General features: G+C 39.1%; 1 protein-coding gene across 2 annotated transcripts in view; it reads right to left on the minus strand.

Annotated features, from left to right (window-relative positions):
• Positions 1-7,894: 7,894 nt before the first annotated feature.
• Positions 7,895-22,010, minus strand: part of LMO3 (LIM domain only 3) — a 58,829-nt gene continuing 44,713 nt past the window's right edge. For both annotated transcript variants that reach the window (XM_075721855.1, XM_075721849.1), the window contains exons 3-4: positions 17,032-17,157; positions 7,895-8,000 (exon numbers count right to left, since the gene is read on the minus strand). In XM_075721855.1, coding sequence (XP_075577970.1) covers positions 7,895-8,000; positions 17,032-17,157 — 232 coding nt within the window. The remainder of the gene's footprint in view (positions 8,001-17,031; positions 17,158-22,010) is intronic.

Consider the following 22,010-nt stretch of genomic DNA (forward strand, 5'->3'; position numbering starts at 1 on the left):
CCAGGTGTGCACTGCTAATACCACAATGTCTAACCTTCAGGTACCTGGCTCCAGGGTGAACATGTGCCCTTAGTGACTAGATGGTACTAAACTTGATTTTGAAGAGAGATGTGTGTCTTGTATCCTGCTCATTTCACAAGTTTACATCCCTGTCTCCACTTGAGCTTCATAGCTTGGGAACCTTACCTGCAGGTAGATCTTCCGGCTGACCATACAGAACACAGCAGAGGTGATTCCCTTTTTTTAAGAGGACTTTGAGGGGAAGAGAGTAAAAAGGTCTATTATAATGCTCGCAAAATAAACCAGGATGAGAGGCCAAAGCAGAAATTTTCCTTACTGCTGCAGTCTTAGCAGTGATATTTTATCACTTACATGATGATTGAGAGACTGTAGGAACAAATGTGAGGCTGTAATTCTAAATTAAAGACATTTGTTAGGCATTTATCTTGCTTTATCTTTTTTTTTTTAATTAATATGCACTCACTGTCACAAGGCTACTGTACTCCAGAAAGGCATTTTGTACAATGAGTACTGAAATGTTCTGCTTCAACTTCAACAAAAAAAAAATCAAAATACTTTTATAGCTATTGCTACATGATTATTGTTCACAGCTCATATGTTTGTTAACTGTGTGGCATCTGGTTTGGATACTTGGATATTATACTGCAATCATGAATGGCTAATAAAGCTAAGTAGTAAGTACCTGGAAGTTCTTACTAGTGTAACTGTAAGAGTTAAAAGGTGTATATTATTTTTTCTTATTCTGTTCATCGAGAAAGCTGGTTACAATACTAGCAGTGTATTGGTTGGATGCAGCTGATAGAAGTTTTAATGACCTTGATAGAAAGGCTTAAACAAATGATATATATTTTGAATAAGAGATAAAGATGCTTAGAAATACTTGAGGATAACATAGGATAAAAAAGAAGTTTCCTGAAACCAGAAAAATGTTAAAAATCTGGTCTTTCTTTCCAGATCTGTGCATTGAGTTAGAGGAATAAAATGTGTATGCATTTTTTTCTTTGGTGTAACAGTCTACTGGTAGCATTTTTCATACCCATTATTTTATATATGTGTCTCCTCATAAAAACCACACTGTTGGGAAGAACATAAAGAAAAATAATCTCATTTATATTCCTGTAGACTGTCGGTAGAAAGACTACTTTTCTGCATTGGAATTTAGAGACACTTTTGTGAGAGGAACCATGGACTTGTATATGACAAACAAGCACAACCTGGATCCCAGCTGGATACAAAGACAAATCCATAGATTGTGCTAATGTTGGTGCTTCTTGCTCTTTTTCCTGCCAACTAGTTTGCTCATGTATTTTATATAAAAGGAAAGTCAAAGTTTATGGTGAGATTTAAATCCTGATATGCCTGAGATGCCTCATCTTGGCATCTATGGAGAGATAGTGTCAGGACAGGGAAACAAATTTGTCATCTCATTATCTTTTAATTTGGATTAAAAACACCTCTAAATAGTTGGCCTTCCAATATGGCTTGCTCTTGTTATTTCTCAATGGCACAGGATATCACATTGCTAAACGTAAATTGATCTTGGCTAGTTTTTCAAAGTAATTTGACAACATAGTTTGATTTTGCTCTAACATAATCTAGAAACTGTTTCCCAATAGTGGGACAAAGGGAAAGTGAAGAAACTATTACACAGAATTCCTTGCAATTTGCTCCTTTCTTACAATACTTATCATATTTTGCTTAACTATAGCAATCTTCCTAGGTTCAAATGCTGTACTTAGATGTATTCAGTGATTACACAAACTGTATGGATTTCATACATTAGATGAGCCTTTGCTTAGAATACTAATGGTATGTGCTTTACAATAATGCAGTGAATCCCAATTTGGTTTTGATTGCAATAATCTGGAGTCAAATGTGCAAACCCTTGCTAATTTAAGTTGATTTTACCTTTATCGTTTTGCATATTGCATGATCTAGAGCCACACAAACAAAAGCTTGTTTGGCCTTACCGTGCTTTCCTTTTCAGAAAACAGAATTCTTTTTAATTAAAAACACTTTAAAAAAATCAGTATGTGTAATTGCTAACACCTGCTATGTGTTACTAACAGATGTTTCTTACTTACCTAAGGGAACTGTTATAATTACACTATAAGCTTATTGGAATGGCATTTAACCAAGATAGTTTAGGAACTTTGGGTGGTGACTTTGTGTTCTTCTATTCATCTTTCCTCTAAAAAACTTAAAAAAAACCCCAAAACCCCAACTAGCCCTCCTCACTCGCCTCCCCAGCTCACATTCACCAAACACAGTTCACCACAATGAAGCTTTGGATGTTCAGCCTCTCCTTGTTTCTCGGTCCATCCCTGAGCATCGAGAAGTTTGCATGTGTTGCTCCAAGCATAGCACTGGAGCCTGGCTTTGCAAGGCCCAGGATGGGGTGGTTGTGTGAGGTCTTACAAAAGTCATGCTAATAGTGGGGTTCGAGGAACGCAGACTTACTGCGTGATCTTGGGTGGCCCACTTAACCTCTCTGCCTCGCTATTCTTCTCCGTGAAATACAAGCAACGTTGCCTGTTGGGAGGCCTAAGTCAAAGGTGTTTGCCCAGGGCTTTGAGATCTTCAGGTAAAAGTAGAGGTCAGTAGGACTGGTTCTGAGTGTTGTTCTGTCACTAAGACCTTGCTGTCTGGGGGCAGGCTGGCCCTGTGGGCGCTGCAGAGGTCTGCCGGCACGGCAGGCTGCAGGAGGTATGGTGGATTCCTGCATCTTCAGACTCGACTGCAGAGCAAGACACTCCGTGTTCCCCCTCTGCATCTTCATTTATGAAACTAATCACACAATTACCTGCAGGCATGTGTTAAATATGACACTGGTCGCTGCAAAATAATGGGCCAATTGCAAACAATGAATAAAGAGAGGCAGCTCCATTTATAACTGCTGTTTCAACAGAGCTGTGTTGTAATCAAAGTGATCTGAGGGTGACTCATTAATTAATTGATGTTCTTTTTTATTATGTGCTATTGAGTTAATGAGTAATTTGTGCTAGATAACTCTCTGAACACACTGATTACGTGAGATATTTTCTGGGGCTTTCATACCAATGACATGCTGAATAGGTGGAATATGGTATTTGCTTATGTATACTCATTATTAGCAGGTTCAAGATGAATATAAATCAGCAGAAGGGCATTTTAAAAGGTATTAGATACATGCAACCCTTACTTTAAGGCTTTAAACAGATACTCTTCAGCTTTTAATGCCTTAAATAGTATTAAAATCACTTCCTTTATAATACTTCTATCACCCACAATTGGCAGCTTCTAGCAAGGGTGCCTACACAAAAGATTTTTACTGGGAGCATGTTTGTGCTAATGGCCTATTACCTTGCACATATTGTATTTTGGTTTCCTTTTGCAAAGTACTGAAGTGAACAGTAAACAGGTTTGGTCTGCATCATTGGACTGAAGTAGGAGAAATGTATTAAGTGAATATGTAATTGGCTTTTTTTATCTGAAGTGGTATTTAAAAGAATAAAAACACTGTTCTTATATACAGTACACAATTTGCTTTCTGTAGTTCGAGTTGTTAAAGCTTTTGCTTTATTGAAACCACAACATCTCCAATGCCATAGGAGTTTTTTATTCATTAAACAACAAATGGCTAAATTGATAATTTAGTCTGACAAGAGCAGCACAGTGGAAGCTTTCAGAAGAATCAGCTAAATGTATAAAATTATACCCAGCAATCACTACAGACCTTCATTTTTGACAGGATTTGTTCTAGGTACAGATGACTGTAAACTACCTACTGCTGAGAAAATTATAAGAAGCTGCTGTATATTACGTTGAAAAAAGCCTTTAAAGTACTTTCTCTGTACAGGCGAAACCTTGCCACAGTCCCTGTTTGTTTGTTTCTTTTCCCAACAGTCTCCCTTCTCACTGACCACTTTTCAATCTATTTTCCTCAAGTCATTTTATATGTAGGCAATTAGGAACATTTGAGGGGTTGCTGGATGATTTTTCTTTATTTACATTACATGAGCATAAATTTCAGCATTTTGGGAAGGTAGGAAGAGGCGAGAAGGTGTGCTTAAAAAAAACAACCCAGAAAATATGTTAAGCAAGATGAAAATACGATTATGAAACAGATCAACTTTTAGCCCTGGTCACTGCTTCTGCAGAATCTAGGCTGTCTTGATTCATCACCAGTCTTGGCAGATAACAGACACAGCAGGATATGGTTGGCAGAGGAGCTTTCTACAGTTGAAAATCAAGGTTTGATAATTTGTACTTTTCCATGTGGCTTAAAAACCAGCAACCCAAGAATAATAGATTTTAAAAATTATTGTTGTTATTATTTTTGTCTGGCTAAACTTAGGGATTTGTACAGATAGAGATAAAATACCCTAAAGATACGAGATACAAGTGGAAGCATTCCTGCCTGGCACATGAGCACACACTGAGCAATGGTCACTAGCAGAACATTTTGCTGTATTCAGACAGAGCATGTCGCCACACACAGTGGTGGAGAAGGAAACCTAAGGTAGATAACTAAAAGCAACCCAAAGGAATGGTCTAGGCCTCTGTCAAAAAGAGCAATAAAGAGGCCTGGCAGATAATCTCTCTTCAATATTGGCTTCTGATATTATACTTTATTGGTGTTGTAAATGTTTCCATTAAATATTTCAACTCCCAGTTATTATTTTAACAGCCAGGCGAGATGGAAGTTTGAAATACAGGCAAATGTGTAATTGATCTTTGACCTGTGTCAAATCTAAGTTTATACTGTATCCTCTACATACAAATTTTAGATATGTATGTGAATAAGATATATGACCTTAAAGTGCTCAACGCTATGCCATACCACAGCACTTCAAACGAGCATGTCAACATTTCTTTTTCCTTACATCCATTAAGGTTGATAGAATGGTGAGACTATTTTTTTTTCTCCACAGCAGGACCACCTTCCTTTTCTCCATTTTGAGTGTATGTCACAAAACACACGCATGCACATATGTGTAACATGGCATGTAACAATAAGCCACTGTTTTCCCATGCTATTCTCTTCATTTACCCCAAAGAGAGCTGAGCAGTGGCACTTTGTGGTAATGAGAGAGCGCTTTGGCGTTTACAGCACTACTAGTGTGTATTTGCCTTCATTCCCAGCAAAGTCTTCCACAGGCTTAGTTGGTTTTGGTGATCTCCTGCGTCAGATCTGTGGTTACCTACTGCACATACAAATGCTCTCCTCTCCCAGAATGTCCTAATGCTACTAGTAACATTTGCATGCGTAGCTCTTGGTTTTCTGAAGAGCCAAAAATGCTTTACAAAAGCAGTGTATGCATTAGCCCCGTTGAGCAGACAGGGGCAACTGAGGCACAGAGAAGTCGAGTGACTTGCCCAAGCTTACAGCAAGTCAAAGACAGAACCAGGGTTCCTTCTTTCCTGTTCCCCAGCCCTATTTCTGAACCAGGGTTTCCAATCCAGTCTGCAGTCTACTAGTGGAAAGCAGAAGAGAGATCTTTCTGGCTTCTAACTGAAAGACACAACAGGCTGGAGGAAAAAATTGAAATTGGAATCAAAATAAGATAATATGATTCTTCCCTTTCTGGCCATTCCTCACCTTCATGGAAAGGACAACTTGTTTATTGCACTTGAAGTAGATCTGGAAGAGCCTGGTCTATCATAGTACCTCTGACACCAACTGCTTCGTTATCCCAAAGACATTAAGGGACTGTGGAAGGGAATGGAAGGGAGACTTGCGCTCAAGGTTAGGAAGGAAGATAGCCCACAAAATAGGGCTAAATTTCATTTGAAAAACTGTGTGGAGCTATTTCTTCCAATTAGCAAGAACAGCCTGAGGAGTCGTTGCATTTCTTACTGGTCCTGTATAAGTCAAAGTCAAGTTTTGTGAGCCATGCTTATTTTTAAAAGGGTTCACAGCCAGAAACAAAACCACACTGTAACAATAGTCATTAGAACTAAATATCCATTTCTAAGTCAAGCCACTGTGCAGTGTACTCCAAACCATATGCTAGACGAATTACCCCACTGCATTACAAAGTTTCTTTCCCTATGCCCAGGAAAAACATGTTGAAACTGCGCAACAGGACAGGACGAGCAGGGATGGAGAGCACTCGACTTGAGCAGAGGTGAGGGTTCTTAGTCTAAATAAAAACAAGAGCTCAGGTTCATAGCAACATAGGGTATAGTGTGTTTCTTTTCTTTCTTTTTTTTTTTCTTTTTTCCTTTTTTTTTCCTTAATGTTGTTTTTTAAAATGCAGGCTGTTTTCCTGGTGAGCTAGATTACAGTGGCAAAGAGAAAATAATTAAATATGCATTTAACAACTTTTTAAACATTCATCCTGCTTTCCTTTGCCAAACACCTGTAAGCTCTGTCAGGGGCATGAGCACTTAGGGACATCCTGCTGATGCAATAGCTTCATGGCTTTAAAAACAGAGGTCCACCTCTCCTAGAAAATAGACTGATTGCCAACAGTAGCTGTCAGCAGTGACTCCACCTCTGTCAAAAGGTTTTTAATTGCCAGGATTGATGGGACAAACCTGTAGGATGTTGGCATGGACAGCAAAGTACCTGTGCAGTCCAGTGTGGTAGTTCTCACTTTCTGTATTGGTATTTCAAAGTTTTGTCCCACCCACATCAGCATTTAAATTACCTTCAGCATTCACTGAGGTGGGTAATTGGTAACCAGTCACTCTCCTAGTGTCAGCTCGGGGTCATTTTCTTAATGTAAATAGACCCTCAGAGGGGGCTGTTTACAGTGCCTTCTACTTTCACTTTTTTCCAGGGTTTGTTGAGGACACAGCCCCAGAAAACTTTAGGGTTAAGCCCTGATTAAAAAAACAAAGAAAAAGGGGGGGGGGGGGGGGAGAGAGAGAGAGAGACACCTCAAATTTTAAGAAATTTTTAAAATGTATATAAACAGAAGTCCTCTCCCTTTTCTCCCTCCCAAATTAAATGATTTCAGAAAAATAACATATATTTTTTTTTATATATATATATAAAATAAGGTACCCAGAGGCACTGGTTTGCATTAGGGCTTAATTTCCAGCTAAATTAAAAATCAAATCCAGGCATTTTGAATGCCTAAGGGGCACAAAAGCAGCACCCAAAATCATTAACTTTTGCACCATTTATAATATATCCCAAACCGGTCAGATTTGTTTTTCAAAATTTTGTAGTAAAATAAAAGTGCTCTTTGAGGAAAATCTATGCAATTAAACAGCAGATGCTTAACCCCTGAAAAATAGAGGCTTATAACAGAAGTGCTGATAGACCCTTAACCATAGCGTCATTAGCAGCAGGTGCTGCTAGAGTTATTAGTTTTCTAAATAGTTTTAATGTAAACAGTATTCTTAAGATCTAAGTGTAGCATAATGGTTGGGATTTGCTCTTTAATGCTTTTTACTAGAAAGATACAGCTCATTTAAAATAGCTGGTAGATACAGAAAGCATAAATATACAGTAAGTTTAGACACTGATTGTACTAAATGCAACAATACAAAGAAGCAAACAGGAACACAAATGGTAACACAATAAAACTGTATTACATTTGTGCTTCAAATATTACAATACATTATATACAATAGTCCAAAATAAACATCTCATGCCAAATGACACAAAAAGAAACAAAAAACCCAAACAAACCAAAAACCCCAAGAGCAAGCAAAAAGAATCCAGCTGTATGTACAGTACCTTTTTAATTAACATTCAACTCTGAACTGGAGCAATTTTCACTACATACAGATGCAGTCCGCCTTTTATGTCACGCAACCATTCTGTCTCCCTATATCTATGCTATTCAGTAGGTTCCTGTGTCATTTCTTATATACATGTTGAGCAAAAAAGATAAAAGAACGTAGTGCTTTGTACTCTTAATGATGTGGCATCAGATCAGCGAACCTGGGGTGCATAACCTTCTTTCATTAAACCCTCCTCATAGTCTGTCTGGCACAGAATCATGTTGTTCTTCAGGAAAAATTTGTCTCCAACGCAAAATCTGAAATTACAACAATAAAAGGGAAAAAAAAAAAGTAGTTTCACCATGAATGATGTGATATGATCTTACACATAAGGATTGTGCAACAAGTGTTCACGGTTTTGTTGTACTGACCGCACGGCTCACACCTCTGCTGTCTGTAGCAGCACACGCAAACACGTGTGCATGTATGTGAAAGCTCAGCAGAGGAGTTGCTCTGGTATCAGAATTAATCCTGTGCTTTCAACAAAATCTAGTGCACTCAAGTGCTTTTTCTTCCCCGGCCAAAAACTTCATCCAAAGCCCACCAAAGACTGTGGGAGCCTTGGATCAGGTCGCCAGCACACAGATAAAACAGAATAAATATCCCAGGCTACCGAGTTGAGTGAAAAGTAAATGTCCTGCTTTCACGCAAATCGGAAGGAAAACAAAGTGATCGCATCAGTAGGAAGCTCATCTGAGATACGTTACGTTTGTCTTGTGCAGGCGTACTGGTAAGAATTTCTTGTTATATTGCAGTTGGATATTTTACTAGAATTGATTTGAACCGGTGGGCCTGAGAATCTTTTCTAGCATACACACAACTTTACATGTATTGTGGTGCGAACTAGAGACACACGGGCAGCTATGCACAGAAACCTTTTTTTATCCCCCTGTAGGAGTTGATTATAAATTTAGTTACTCGGCTAACTACTCTCTCTCATGGTATCAGTATACCTGCCTTGTTATACTATTACATGCATCAGAATGATCTGATTGCTACAAAATGCTACTGAGATATTTCATTTGATTTTCTCTGATGAGTAGGAAAATCACGTAACGTTAACGCTTCTGGCTGGCTGGCCTCAAACTCCAAGTAAAGTAGGATTTCCCAGCTAAGCAGTGTGCTTGAATTTAAGAAAGCTCTTCATTGACCACCCCCCCCCAACCCTTCCCCGCCCCCCACCCCCGACAAAGCCAATCTTCTGGAAGATACTTAGGGAGCAAGTGAATAGGGCCAATGCATAGAAAAAGAGTTTCCCTAGTGACTGCCTTGGCAGGGTTACGTGCCTTTGTTTATAGTGAACTCTACAGCTATAAAATATATTGGGAGGCACTGCTCACATTATTCCAATTAAAATGAAAGAAAGTAACCTAAATGAACCCCTTAACACTGATGTGAATAAATGAAACCAGTTTCTACCAGCTAATTATGGATCTCACTACATAAAGTATTGTTTAATGTGTAATGGATTATAATGTCCTTTTTTGTATAATTTCCAAATGGTGACATCTTGGACACAATTAGGGTCAGATATAAATGCTTGTGTTGTTTACGGTAGATTTAACAACAGAGTAGCTATGGGAATAGCTGTATATGTATTTAATTGTAACAATTTAACCTTCAAATAGCGGTGCCTGCTGTAGTTGACCCGGTAAAACTACGTAAATGACACAGGTTGACCCGCCTGACCTCTGATAGTGGTCTCTCTTTATCAGATAGTCAATTTCTAATGATGTTCAAGCAGAAATCTTGGTGAATTGTCACAGATTAAATTGTGTATTGAAAGCAGTCCTTTAATGTTTTGTGAAGTTGGAGGTTTAAATGAGTAGCAGTTGGACTGATTTACATTTGTGAAGATTGGAATGCTAGACAAAGAGTGAACCCATTTATTTTCCAACTGGGTAGCTTTGGAAATTTATCCTTATGCTAGCTAAATAGATAGAGGGAAAATAGTGTAATAAAAAAGTGGATTGAAAAGAATTAGCTCTGCTCTTAAAGGAAAATTGGTTTGTTTATTTGTGGACTTTTTTTTTCTGTAGGATTATTGCCTGCTGCTGATGATGATTGAAAATAGAGATTATGGAATGATCCCGAAATCTTTAAGTTATTTATGGTCAAGACTCTTTTATAGAATTTACAGGTTCCTGCTCTCCTTCCCACCCCAATCCTGGTATATTAGGCTACTAATAACACAAAAGTATTTTGAGTAGGTGTGTTGAAAAGCAGAATTCTTGAAGCAAACAAGTTCTTCAGCAGTTTCTATAGTTTCCATCCTTTGTATTTTTGTCCATTGACAGCAATGCTGACAAAAATTATTTTGTGCACCTTACCAGTTTAGGTAAAGGAGTCTTAACTAGTGATAATAGGTAAAAGTGGTTTTCCCAAAGAACTAACGTTTTAAAAAAAAAAAAAATAAAACCAAGTCCTTCTTAGTTTCTTTTAAAGGAACATACAGATTAATGTGCACTAAAGCAGGGCAAGTTATGTATTGTGACAAATAGTCACTCCACCACAGTTAGCCTGAGGATTACTGATAGGGACTGAGCAGGATACATTGGGCCAGCAATGCCCACCACATCAGAGGGTTATTGCGTAGCGGGTCGGACGCCAGTGGGAGACACAACCACCTCTGCTTGCCCAGCATAAAGCCCTAACTCTGAACTGAGAATGTTATTCAGCTATGTATTCCTTTGTGCTCCAGCATAATACGGAATTTAGCAGACTAATTTGCTTAAAATATATAGTAAATGAAAAATACACCGCTGAAGTGAAATTCACGTGCATGGCAATACCTTCACATATGACTTCTTGCAATATTGCTTGCATCAAAATCCTGGCTGAAGGATTTTGTTTCTCAGCCCTCAGAGAAGTGCCACGGTTTGAATTAAACTACACCAGCTACACGAGGGAGTCAGGATGCCTTTCCCAATAAAAAGTGTCAATGCCTTTTGCTTTTGCTATGTTAATATGTCGAGCCAGAAATGTTCTACCTATGTCTACATGGCATTTGACAGCTTTATGCATGAGCGGCTTTAAACATACACAGTTCCACAAATCATTTACCTTCCAAGTGTACAGCTGTCTTGCGGAGAGGCTGCCAGTGGCCTGTCTAGACACGCTTGGCTGTGTGATAACCTGTGGGGTGGGGGTCTGTCTGCATGGTAGGACACCTTCTGGGTTCATCTGGGGCTGCGTTTGCACGCTGGGGGGTGATCCTCTGTGCCTGGGGGGAAACCTGTTACTTGCGATACTTATGGCCCAAATTCTGCAACTGTTTTTGTATTGTGCAAGTTCAGCAACCGAAACACATTGGCAAAGACTGACCGTGAGGCTTGCATGCGCCCCTGGGTATTAAATGTGTGAATTATGCACTCAGTAGGTGACAAGAGGTAAGCACTAGGTGAAAAACATTTAAAGGTGGCATGCTAGCTCCTAAGTACAATAAAACCAGGCAATTAGATGGCTGAAAAATGACAAATTCTGTTCATCCACACTTTCAATCTTATTTGACTCTCAAAAGCAGACTTAGCCTCTTCTGAAGTCAAAGAGCTAAATCTTGCAACTACTTCAGATTGGTTTTGCGCACTCTAGAATTTAAACCTGCCTCAGCTTTAAAATGGAAGGGTAAATTCAAGCCTAGCCTTCCACCCGGCAAGCGGCTTTTTCATGGAATTGGCATAGGATGTGAATCAGGGCACAATTTGGGCACGTATATCAAATGGAGTCAAGGAGCATATTGAGATGCCACTGGGTTAGGAGTATATAATGAGGCAAGACTATTACTCTTCTCACAGGCAGATGGTAGTCTTCAGCCTTCCCTAAAACCCTCACCCAATTTATTTAATAGGCATGCAAGATGAACGGGGAAAAATATACAATAGGCTGCATTAACATGCCAGATTGGACTTACCACCATAAATTGATAATACTACTTTTGACACGACTGTGACATTAGTAGAATGACCATTATAATTAACCTACATCCTAGAACTCCTGTCATGTTTTACAATGGCAAAAGGAAGGCCATTTATATTACAAAATGACCTCTGTTATCACCTTGTTTGGACGGAGGTGTGCCTAGACTAATCACAAGAAGTATAAAACTTCCATTTTGAGAAATAGCTATTTCATTGTTCAGAACAGATATTTAAGGAGATCTCACTGCTGTCTGTCATCATTTCTGATGTACAGGACGTATGTCAAGGTACCAAAGACTTCTTAAGAAAGTGAGAGAAATATTGCTGTGAACGAAGATGGCTGTGTGCGAAGTGCCTCCTCTGGTAATGCCAGATCTTTGTTGTTGTAGAAAGTAAGAAAATCTGAAAGCATTTAATTGATTTCCTCTAGGATAAAGAAAGCTCAGACTTACCCCACCCACACCCTTCTACTGTGCTTTGTGCACTCAGTGATGTAACTTTGTCCTTTCCTCTTTTTTTTAAAGCTCCTTTGAGTTACCAGTATAACTGAAATGAATGTTAATCTATATGCATCACTAAGAGAACAAAGACACTTTTTTACATCACAGTTCATCAGTCCACACCTATGGTTTACTAATTCTAGGGTTCTGTCAAAATGTCCATTTATGATGAAAGACTGGAAAGTGGGAGGTGTGCCTGGATTTGCACATTTTTACCAGTACGATGTAGTATATACACACACAGAATCCTACTTCAACTTACAGCAACAAACCTCAACTTGGTGTGCTTTTCATTTACTATTGTTATAAAAGCAGGTATGGAAAATGTATTAATTTTTATTCTAAATCTAGAGACACTCAATGAAAATAAGCAGTATTCGGGTCTTCAGAATTTATAAAATGACCACTCATGGAAAAACCTAATGTTGGTGTTTGAAATAAGGATGTCCCTGGCATTGCATTCCCTCCCCGCCGCTTGACAGAGAACAAAGGCACCATTGTTTGGGCATTTTACAGTTTATACTGGAGGTAAGTGTTTACAGCTACATCAGGACAGCGATTTGAATGAGTACATAACCATTTTCAGTTCAGTGCCCATTAAAATAAAGGCTGTTTCGGATGGAAGGGTAGAACAGTGGATTTAAATACCCCTCAGTGATAGCGGGTGGGGATTTTAGACCATACCGCGAGCTGACTTCAGACGGCAGAGAGAAAATCTCACAGAAGTATGGAACAAGCTGCTAAAGCAGCCGACAGCGAGTGAAAGGAAGGACACTGAAACTCTGGAAAGTGGGAAAGCCGAAGGCAGACTGAGATCATCACTGTAGTCAAAAGTGTCAAGCAAAGATACAGCTGAGCCCACTCGCAAGATTTTCCACTCCATTTTGCTAGTCACACACATGCAACCTGACAAAGTGTGAAAGGCAGTGTCTGTTTACAAGTTCATTTTTCCAGTGGTTTCCATTTTTTTTCCCTTTAAATTCTCTGCAGAAATCAGCTATATTGGGGCTACTGCCAATGTGAGGTGAAGTGCTTCTGAGCAGAAGTTTACTACGTTTACAGAGAAGAAAGGGGGGCACTCACACCGTTAGAGATGACTGTCACTAAGCTCTGCGGGTATTTAGGAGGTGGAAAAACTTCAAATTAGGAGTAAGCTGGACACAGACATGAAAGATAAGGGGATGCTAAAACCTTAAGGCTAGGAGCAGAGCTTAATATTCACAAAATCCCTACAGCTTTAAGCATCAGTATCAAGAAAAAATGGGGAAAATATGTCAAAAACTGGCTGGATGGAGCAATTAGATCCTAGAGCTGAATAGCTTAATGAAAGGGAAAATAGGAGACAGTGTGTATTTGACACCAGGGGACTAGGCTTAGTGGCTCAGGAGATCTCCTTCAGTCCTGTCTATGTCTACAGTCCTGTCTACAGTCTGTCTTCCTAGAATACAGTATGTGAGACAATGTGTATTTCTTCTGACTCTGAAAATCTAGCCTTCAGGAGGCCAATAAAAGGGGACAGGCACATTACGAGTTAGTTCAGAGATGGAGTTTATGGCCTGAACAAAAGTCCACTGAAGTCAAGGGGGTCTAACTACCATCCACACTGAGACTTGAGCTGGATGGTGAGTTATAGATACTCAAAAAATAATAAAGCAAGCAGTGAAATTGTACATAAAAGCAGAAAAATCACCGAATCTTTCACAAAAAGCACTAGACAAAAGCGGGCAGGCCCCTCTCACCTGGGCCAGGATCACCTATTTAAAGGGCAGGAATATGAGGGCCATGAAATAGCAAGCCCAAAGAATAGGCTGCCCCAAGGATCAGCGTGATGCAAGGTAATATAATTATTAGCTGGCTTGGAAGGCATTGGAAGGCACAAAACGTCAGAAGAAATTCGGTGTTGGCAAAGACAAAGTAATGCAAACCAAAGAAACAATTTAGTCTACTCATGAACGTTGCATGTATTCTGTTAAGGCCTAAATGGTAGACAATAACTGAAAATCTGAAATATAGAAACAGACAGAGAGCATTATATACTCTCTGGTAGTACTCCAGCTATGGTGTACTTGTATCAGTATAAAGAATGACCCAAAGGATTTAAAATTTAATGGCGGAAGAGAATGTGAAAGTGGGGAATAAGGTCAAACATACATGTCTTGCAATAGCTGGTGAGCCTTGCTACCTCCGTTGGCGACTTTTGGATATCTTCGATGTGTTTGTAAATAAAAATGTTCTCTTCAATAAATAAATATCACACTAAGGGATAGTGGCTGGAGTGAAAGGGAAGAGCAGATCTAAAAAAGCTCAAGAACATTATTTTGCATACAAAGGAGCAGCATGGAATAAAGGAAGAAAATTAAACTCCTATCTTATAAACTCAGCCTCACTCAGAATCTGCTGTTTGGTTTTGATTAGCTTAACTAGAGGAAGAAAAAAGGATCCTGAGAAGGGCAACAGAAATTATTAATGGCATGGTGACTGACAAGATTATTCAGTTTAAAAGAAAAGAGGTTTTATAGCAGATATAAAAAACCTCCAAAATTGGTGATGGGTCAGGTGTCTAGCATTTCTATCTTTTATTGTTAGACAAGTAATGAAAAACAAAAGATTTAAAGCTATTTATTAATGAGAGAATGTAGTCAGTGGGATGCTTTGCCATAGGAACCACAGAAAAGCTAAGTTGGAGCATCCATGAAATAGGATTTATTGTAAAAAACAACAAAATTAATTCTTCAGAGTGCCACTAGCCCCAAATTGTGAGGGAAAAAAGGTACCCTACAGGCAGTCTGTTTTATTAGGCTCCATGAGAGCTACTGCAATATAATCAGGATTAGGGCCACTTTTGAGAATTTCTGAAATTCTTTGAAACTTCTGGAACTGCTCCCTGTTTTGACTAGATCAACTAGACTGTATTTCAGGTAAATCAATTCTTTTGTTCCCAGCCTAAGACTCCTGTATGACTATTTCAGCAACCCTTTGCCCAAACTACATGCAAAGTAAAAACCAAATAAGAGACTAGATTGAAGGCTCAGGAATGACAAGACTAAGAATTATTAAAGATCCCAGGAAAGCTCTGTTCCAGAAGCACCTAACAGCACTTTTCCAGGGGGATCAGTGGCCCTAGGGCATAGTACGGTGTGTATTAGCCACAAAGTGAAATTGTACATTAGTTCATGCTTGTAATGGTAAAAGGGAAATATTAAAAATAATCACAACAGCTTCGCTTTTAGGGGGGAAAGAAAAAGAAAGTTCACTTCCTCAGATCCAAGAGTGCTAACTATGATGAAAATCTTTTGCACTCAGGGTAACAAACATTGTCTGCTTTGCTTGACTGATGAAGATTAGCTGACTTCTTACATTAAAGAAGTTTGTCTTGTATGGGCTGAAGTGACAAGACAATAACTAAGTGCTAATTGTGCATAACCAACACTAAAGATATGCAGCCCCATTATGGCATGTAATAAATGAAGCGAACAACAGAAATATATTAGGCACTTTAATAATGATACTAGAATCGTGGTTTGAAAAAACCAGAGATGTGAAGGGTTTAAGAAACGAAACCTAGGAGTGTGCGTGTGTCTTACTTAAGTGGGTACTACTGGAGGCTCTGCCTGCCTTACTCAGAATACAGCCTCTTAGTTCTGTGGCAAGACAGAATTGATATAGGACTTTAAATAGCATTAGAACCTATAATTACCTTGCATTATTATATAGTTTAAGCAGTGGTTATTACTTGCCTGGTATTTTAATTTCCCATGCAACATGATGAAAAAGGTCAATTTGGCTTTTTTTAAAGAGCGTAATTGTAGTGTGCTACACTTATTAGCAGCTGTACATTTTATGGTTCTTTAGGGAGGTTTGATTTTTAAATGACTACAGTGTTACAAAATAATGCACTGTAGGACAAGGTGAGTTAGCAAAGCTTATTTAGAGCTGTATCTAACTTTGGCGTGTTAGACTATTATCCTCCCAATTTTTTGTTACTTCCCTAGAAATGCACATCTCGTGTTTCTTCCCACCTGAAAATGAAAAAAAATATGAACGCTATAAAACTCTAAATAGGATCATGTAATAACTGAAAAAACATAATAGGTACATTAAGGAACGGACATAATTGGTTCTCTCATTTCCTAGACCTCATAGAAGTCACTGGCAAAGCTGCTAGCAGCTCTCGTGGAGTCAGAAACAGAGCTCTTGGAGAAATCTCTGACAGGGTTTGGCTACCACTCTGAATGTAGTTGCTATAAGTTTGGCTGTAGTTGCCTCTGAAAAATTTGGTTGTTACAGTTTTACCATTTTTGACATTTGTCCTGCAGCTGTACCATATGGGTGATGCTTCAGGACAAAGTGTCAGGTTTGGACCCTTGGGATTTTTACAACCTACAGTTAGGATATGGAAATAAAAGTATGGCATAAGAAGTCCAGTGCTGCTACACAGAAAATGGTGGGAACAACATCTTTGATATTTAAATGATTACAGTTCTGGCAACAGGAAGAAGCAACGTGTACTTTAACAGAAACACGTGATAAAAGTGAAGAAATGAAATTAATATAATAATGACAATGCTCTTCTGCAGAAAAGGACCTCAAAGTCCTTTATAAATATCAATCAATTAAACTTGACATATAGCCTTTTGAAGGAGAGGAAGTAACATTATTCTTGTTTATCGATGTGGGATTTGAGACACAAAAAGTTTTCTGGCCAAGGTCATGAGAGATGTTCTGTATCAGTCCCAGGAAAAGTATCCAGGTCTTACTCTCAGTCTTGGGTTTCCACTACTGGTAGATGTTTCCTCTTCACTTGAATGTACGCCCACACCGGTGCCGAATTAGCACTTAGCTTATGGAACAGACTCAAGAAATTCTCTTACCTCTGATTACAAAGTTGACATGCAAAACAGTCCAGGTGATAAACATTGTCCTTTGCTCTCATCACCATTTCAAAAGCAGGTATGAGCTTACTGCAGGCAGCACAGTTTCCTGTAACGCCAAATAACCTGGAGATACAGAAAGAAATATATTCCTAAAGATGCTTAACTGAAAAGAAAACCACACTTGCTTTTTTTTATCTTTTTTTTTTTTTTTTTCCCCAGCAGTTGCGTGGCCCTTTGGAAAGGCTGGTGTTTGGTGGTACAAGCCTGCCCAATTTACAATACAAAGGCACAGTCCTTTTTGCCAGAGCGCACTTTATGAAACAGTGACAGACTAATATTGCACCTATCGTGACGTTATTTTTTTCTGCAGGTTATACTGACCTTTCTTGATAAAAGAAACATCTTGTTAAACTAAACAAAGAAATAGTAAACACATTAGGGATGTTACATAACTGCGCAGACAGAGGTCAAGCTGTTTGCATACGCGGGAAGAGTCTCCTGCTTGGATCCTGCCGTACAGACGAGAGCCACATAACCTTGGCTTTCGGTGCTATTTATTATTAAAGCACACTTTAGCTAGAAAAGAAATAACACTTGAAAAAGCCAATATTCTTCGCATTTTTGACATCTAGTGCTAAAAGCTTTACCACTATTATTAAAAGAACATTTTATGAACAAGTCATTTAAATCGTCAGAAAGCATTAGCGGTTCATGCACCTTACAACCCTATACCGTAGTTATTGCTATGATTATGTTATTCAGGTAGCACATTAAAGTAAATGAGGCTGTAAACTATATATAGTCACATCAGGAGTAGAAGTATAAAATACTGTAAGAACAATATGAAATGCTGGTTTTGCCAGACATCTATATAAATTTTTTTAAAAATTCTCTTTGTTAAAGATTTTTCAATACTTTTCAAGTGGGTGTATTACAAAAAAAAAATCACACATATGCATCCTTTTGTAACATAGAAGGATTATAATGAACAAGAAAAAATACGTTAGCTCTACATGGCAGCAATCTTTGAAACTAAGTTTATTTAAACTACTTAATAGTTGTGATGGATTATTAAAAGTAATGCTCTGCTTGTGCATAGCAGTTAATGCTGTTTTTAACTATGAAGCACACTAGATGAAAACGCCACATCTGCCAGTTTTCTTTTTTTCCTCAACATCAGGCTGACAGCAGAAAAATATAATGGCTCTCAAGGGAAACACCAAATTAAAAGCAGTTCTAAACTAATGAATTCAAAGGTGCTCTGTAGAAAATTCAGTTTGGTAACATAAAAATGAACGCAGTTTTTTAATCACATCCCTCCATTTTACTGAATTTCATGGGTTACCAACAAGCCTACTTAATTCCAAATCCTTTTACCTTCTGCTTCTACTTAAGGCGCGCTGCCTACATAATATGTGCCTGGGTTTTTTTTGAAGTTGCGACCCTTTTTCTCCTGTCTGAGATGCTGGTTACTGTGATCACTGGGAGAAGCGCGGGGACAAGGCTACCCTCATCAGCTCTCGTTAGAATGACTGAAGTCAACTTCCAGCTCTGCTAAGTCTGATTACTGAAATTATAGATTATTAAACAAGTTATAAATATTCCCTTGGTAAAGCGTTCTGCTCCAGTTCTATCTCCATCATTGCATGGGTTTCGACGAGGTTATCTAAATCTCACTCAGACTTTCATTCCTCATCTCTAAGGACACAAGACTTAGTTGCCTTCCACAGTCATTGGCTGGCTTTGCGCTAGAAAAGACTAAACCCACCGACCAAAAGCCCAGCTCTGTTTTCCTTCACATCTATGTAGAAGGTGATGGTAGTTTAGTTGTACGGGGAAAGTGGATCAGGCTGCAAAAGGTACTGAGTAAGGACTGTCGGTACCTACTACTGTTATTCTATATGGCTACAGTAAAAGGAAAATCAGAGTTTAAGGCTCTACAACAGCGACATTTAAACACACACCCACGAGAACGGTCCCACCGCCTCCAAGCTCAGTGTGGAGGGATCAGGCAGCACCTCAATGCTTAGGTAGTTCAGGTGCAACAACTGAACACTTGGGACGCAGCTCCGGCCCCTTGCTGGAGAGGGTGCCAGGGGCAGGCTGTGTCACCTTCCTCAGCCACGTCCTCCTTGCAGGGGTGTGTCTGTGTGCGTGAGAAAATGGAAATCCATTACAGCTAGAATCGCAGTTTGCGTGTTGCAGAGGAGTGAAACAATTTGGGATTGTCATTCGGCACTGCGAAGGGTGGAGATTTACTGCACCGGAGTCTACAATGTGTGGATTTCCACAGTCCTGAAAGAAGAGACCCCCACAGAAGCTGCTTCGGCTAAGCACCAGATATACTAAAATTTTTCAATTACGTAAAGGGAAGGAGGCCTTCCTCGCTGTTTGTTCTTCCCCACCACATACAAAACAAACATGTGAGATTTATATTAGCTATTGTTAATTTTGGACAAAGCTGTTTATATGAAGAACATAGTTTTCTCCCATTAATAATAATAATAAAAACCCCACAATGCCATTTTGAAATTCTGGACATAGTTTCCCCCAATTTCAATTGCTCTCGCTCCCTGAGCATTTATCAGCTACCTGATTAGAATTTGTTTCCACACAAACCATTGATCATCAGCCTATTACTAGGCAAATGACAGTTAATTACCCACTACATTAACCACTGGGACCTGAGACCTGCTTCTGCTGCCATCAGTCAACATGATAAATGTGGCAAGTTCAGTAATGCATGGCCAGCCCTGAGCTGCCTGCTATAGTGTGAACAACCCTCAATCTCACTTCCATGCCCAGGAAAATCTATGGCAATCTGCATAATTACAAGCTCTGGGTTAATAACAGACAAATGATTTGTTGCATCTAAACAAAGTCCTTGGAATGGGCCTGGTCTCCTGTGGCTGCCCGGGCTGCTGTTGTGCCACCGGTGTGCTTCCCGCTACAACGTGCACAAAACAGATCTCCGACGCTGTATCCCTCCAATTTGTTGCCCTCCAATTTATGGATTCTGCATATGTGATTTTTAATCATTAAAGAACTCTTGAAGCAATATTATCTTAATTATTCTCTGCTGTAACCAGGGAATTAGGCTTCAGATAAAATTTTCTTCTTCTGTGCACTTTCCCTGCCTCGCTGGAGGCTCCATCAGTTTTCATCTACACCTGGACTCTGAAATTCTAATGATGAATTATTGCCCCTTTTCCTAAGAGGGCGAACCTTACAAGGGAACATTTTACTGAACTGTCAGCTCACAGACTGAGTGCGGAGATGCGGAAATCTGATCTAATTTACTGCAAAAGGATGCATTTGTTAGACTTTCTCAGTTTTGTCCAAGGATCAAGAGATCAGTCAGGAGCCACCTTCATGTACTCCTTTGCACAGGAGTACGTGCACTCGACTCTCCATATGCCGTTTTGTTTTCCTCCCCTCTTCAAACCTGTTACACAAACAAGTTTCTAAAACATATGAATTGTACTGCTGGAGAGAAGAAATAGTTTCTTGGCAGGCTTTTAGCTGGAGCTGATGCACTGGGCTACGGTCTCTTGCTTTGTCTATTTTACCAAAAAACCAGCAAGGATTTAATTTCTACATAGTATTCACAACTGCCTGGTACCGTTCTGTGCTTTATTTACCATTTTGTCTATGGTAAGAGAGTGCTTAAGCTCACTCCTTTCACATCTACTTACAGGGAGTTAGACTATGCCCTAGCTACCTCAACAGATTAGAGAACGGTTTGTTACTGATTTCACATAGGAAGAAAGGATGAGAAAATTTAAAAGTACCAGGACGGATCTCTTCCCTTGATATTCTGAACGAATATCTGAAATTTTATATTTATACCATATATACAATAACAGAGATTAGAACAATCAGATACAGCAAAAGCTTTCATTCTTAATGGATTTGACAGAAAATCTTGCACAGAGCTAAAAAATGAAAAACATGCAGAAGCCCTTCTACAAACAAACCCAAACCTGACATTTTGAGCAGCAAAAAGTGTGATTAAGCACCAGGCTATTGATTCTACTTTGGTAGGTTTACTAAACAGAAACCTGAAGGTTAAGTACTGAGAGATGAGAAAAGGGAAAAAGTTGGGAGGGGAAAGACAAGAGAAAGAAAGGAAAGGAAGAGTGGACAGATATGCAAAAGTGCCGAGACATTGATTAAACTACACTCTACTTACGAGGCATGTGCTTTCTAGAGGGATGCAATTTAACCACGTTAACACCAATTTCTATCCACTCCTACAGATTTTGGGTGAGACCCCAAGTAAGGAGGGGGGCACCTGGTTCTCATCATTAGCTTAGAAACACCCCATCACACACCTGCACTGTCAGGCAGAACCGCGTACGCACTAAGGTGAGACTGATTTGGGCCATAATTCCCTGTCAAATTACATAGGACTTTCACAAGATTTAGAATCTAATGTCGTTGGTTACAGCTGCTCCCACAAGCTTCCTCTTTTTTGCTATTCTTGTTTGACAACTGTCCTCTGTAAGGTCCATTGCTTTGCTACCAACAACACTCTTGTCTACTTTAATTTTATATTAAAATGTTGCATGATTTGGATGTCTGGGTTTCCAGTAGGAGTACAAATGTCTGTTTGCACAATGGCAAACAAAGGAGAAAAAACATCTTGAGATTCAGGAATGGCAAAGCAGACATTAAATGGAATTTCTCCTGTGGCACAGTAATTACGGGTAGTTTCACATGGTTTCAAATTATTTTTTCTCCTCGTTCTCACTACTGGGTTAACTAGGTTCATTAGGGAAAAAATATATATGGGAGCTGAGTTCTAAACCTGCCTTCACCACTAACTGAGTGGATGACCCTGGCAACTCACTTAATTTTGGTCTCAATTTATTTGTTACAAGGAGGTGAGACCTAATCTTCACAATGTAATATCCCTGCTAGATGCTGCTTTTTGAAATGCTACTTTCAAACCGCTGTTCTTCACAGTGCATGAG

This window comes from Pelecanus crispus, chromosome 1, assembly GCF_030463565.1.
Source record: "Pelecanus crispus isolate bPelCri1 chromosome 1, bPelCri1.pri, whole genome shotgun sequence".
NCBI classification, from domain to species: Eukaryota; Metazoa; Chordata; class Aves; order Pelecaniformes; family Pelecanidae; genus Pelecanus; species Pelecanus crispus.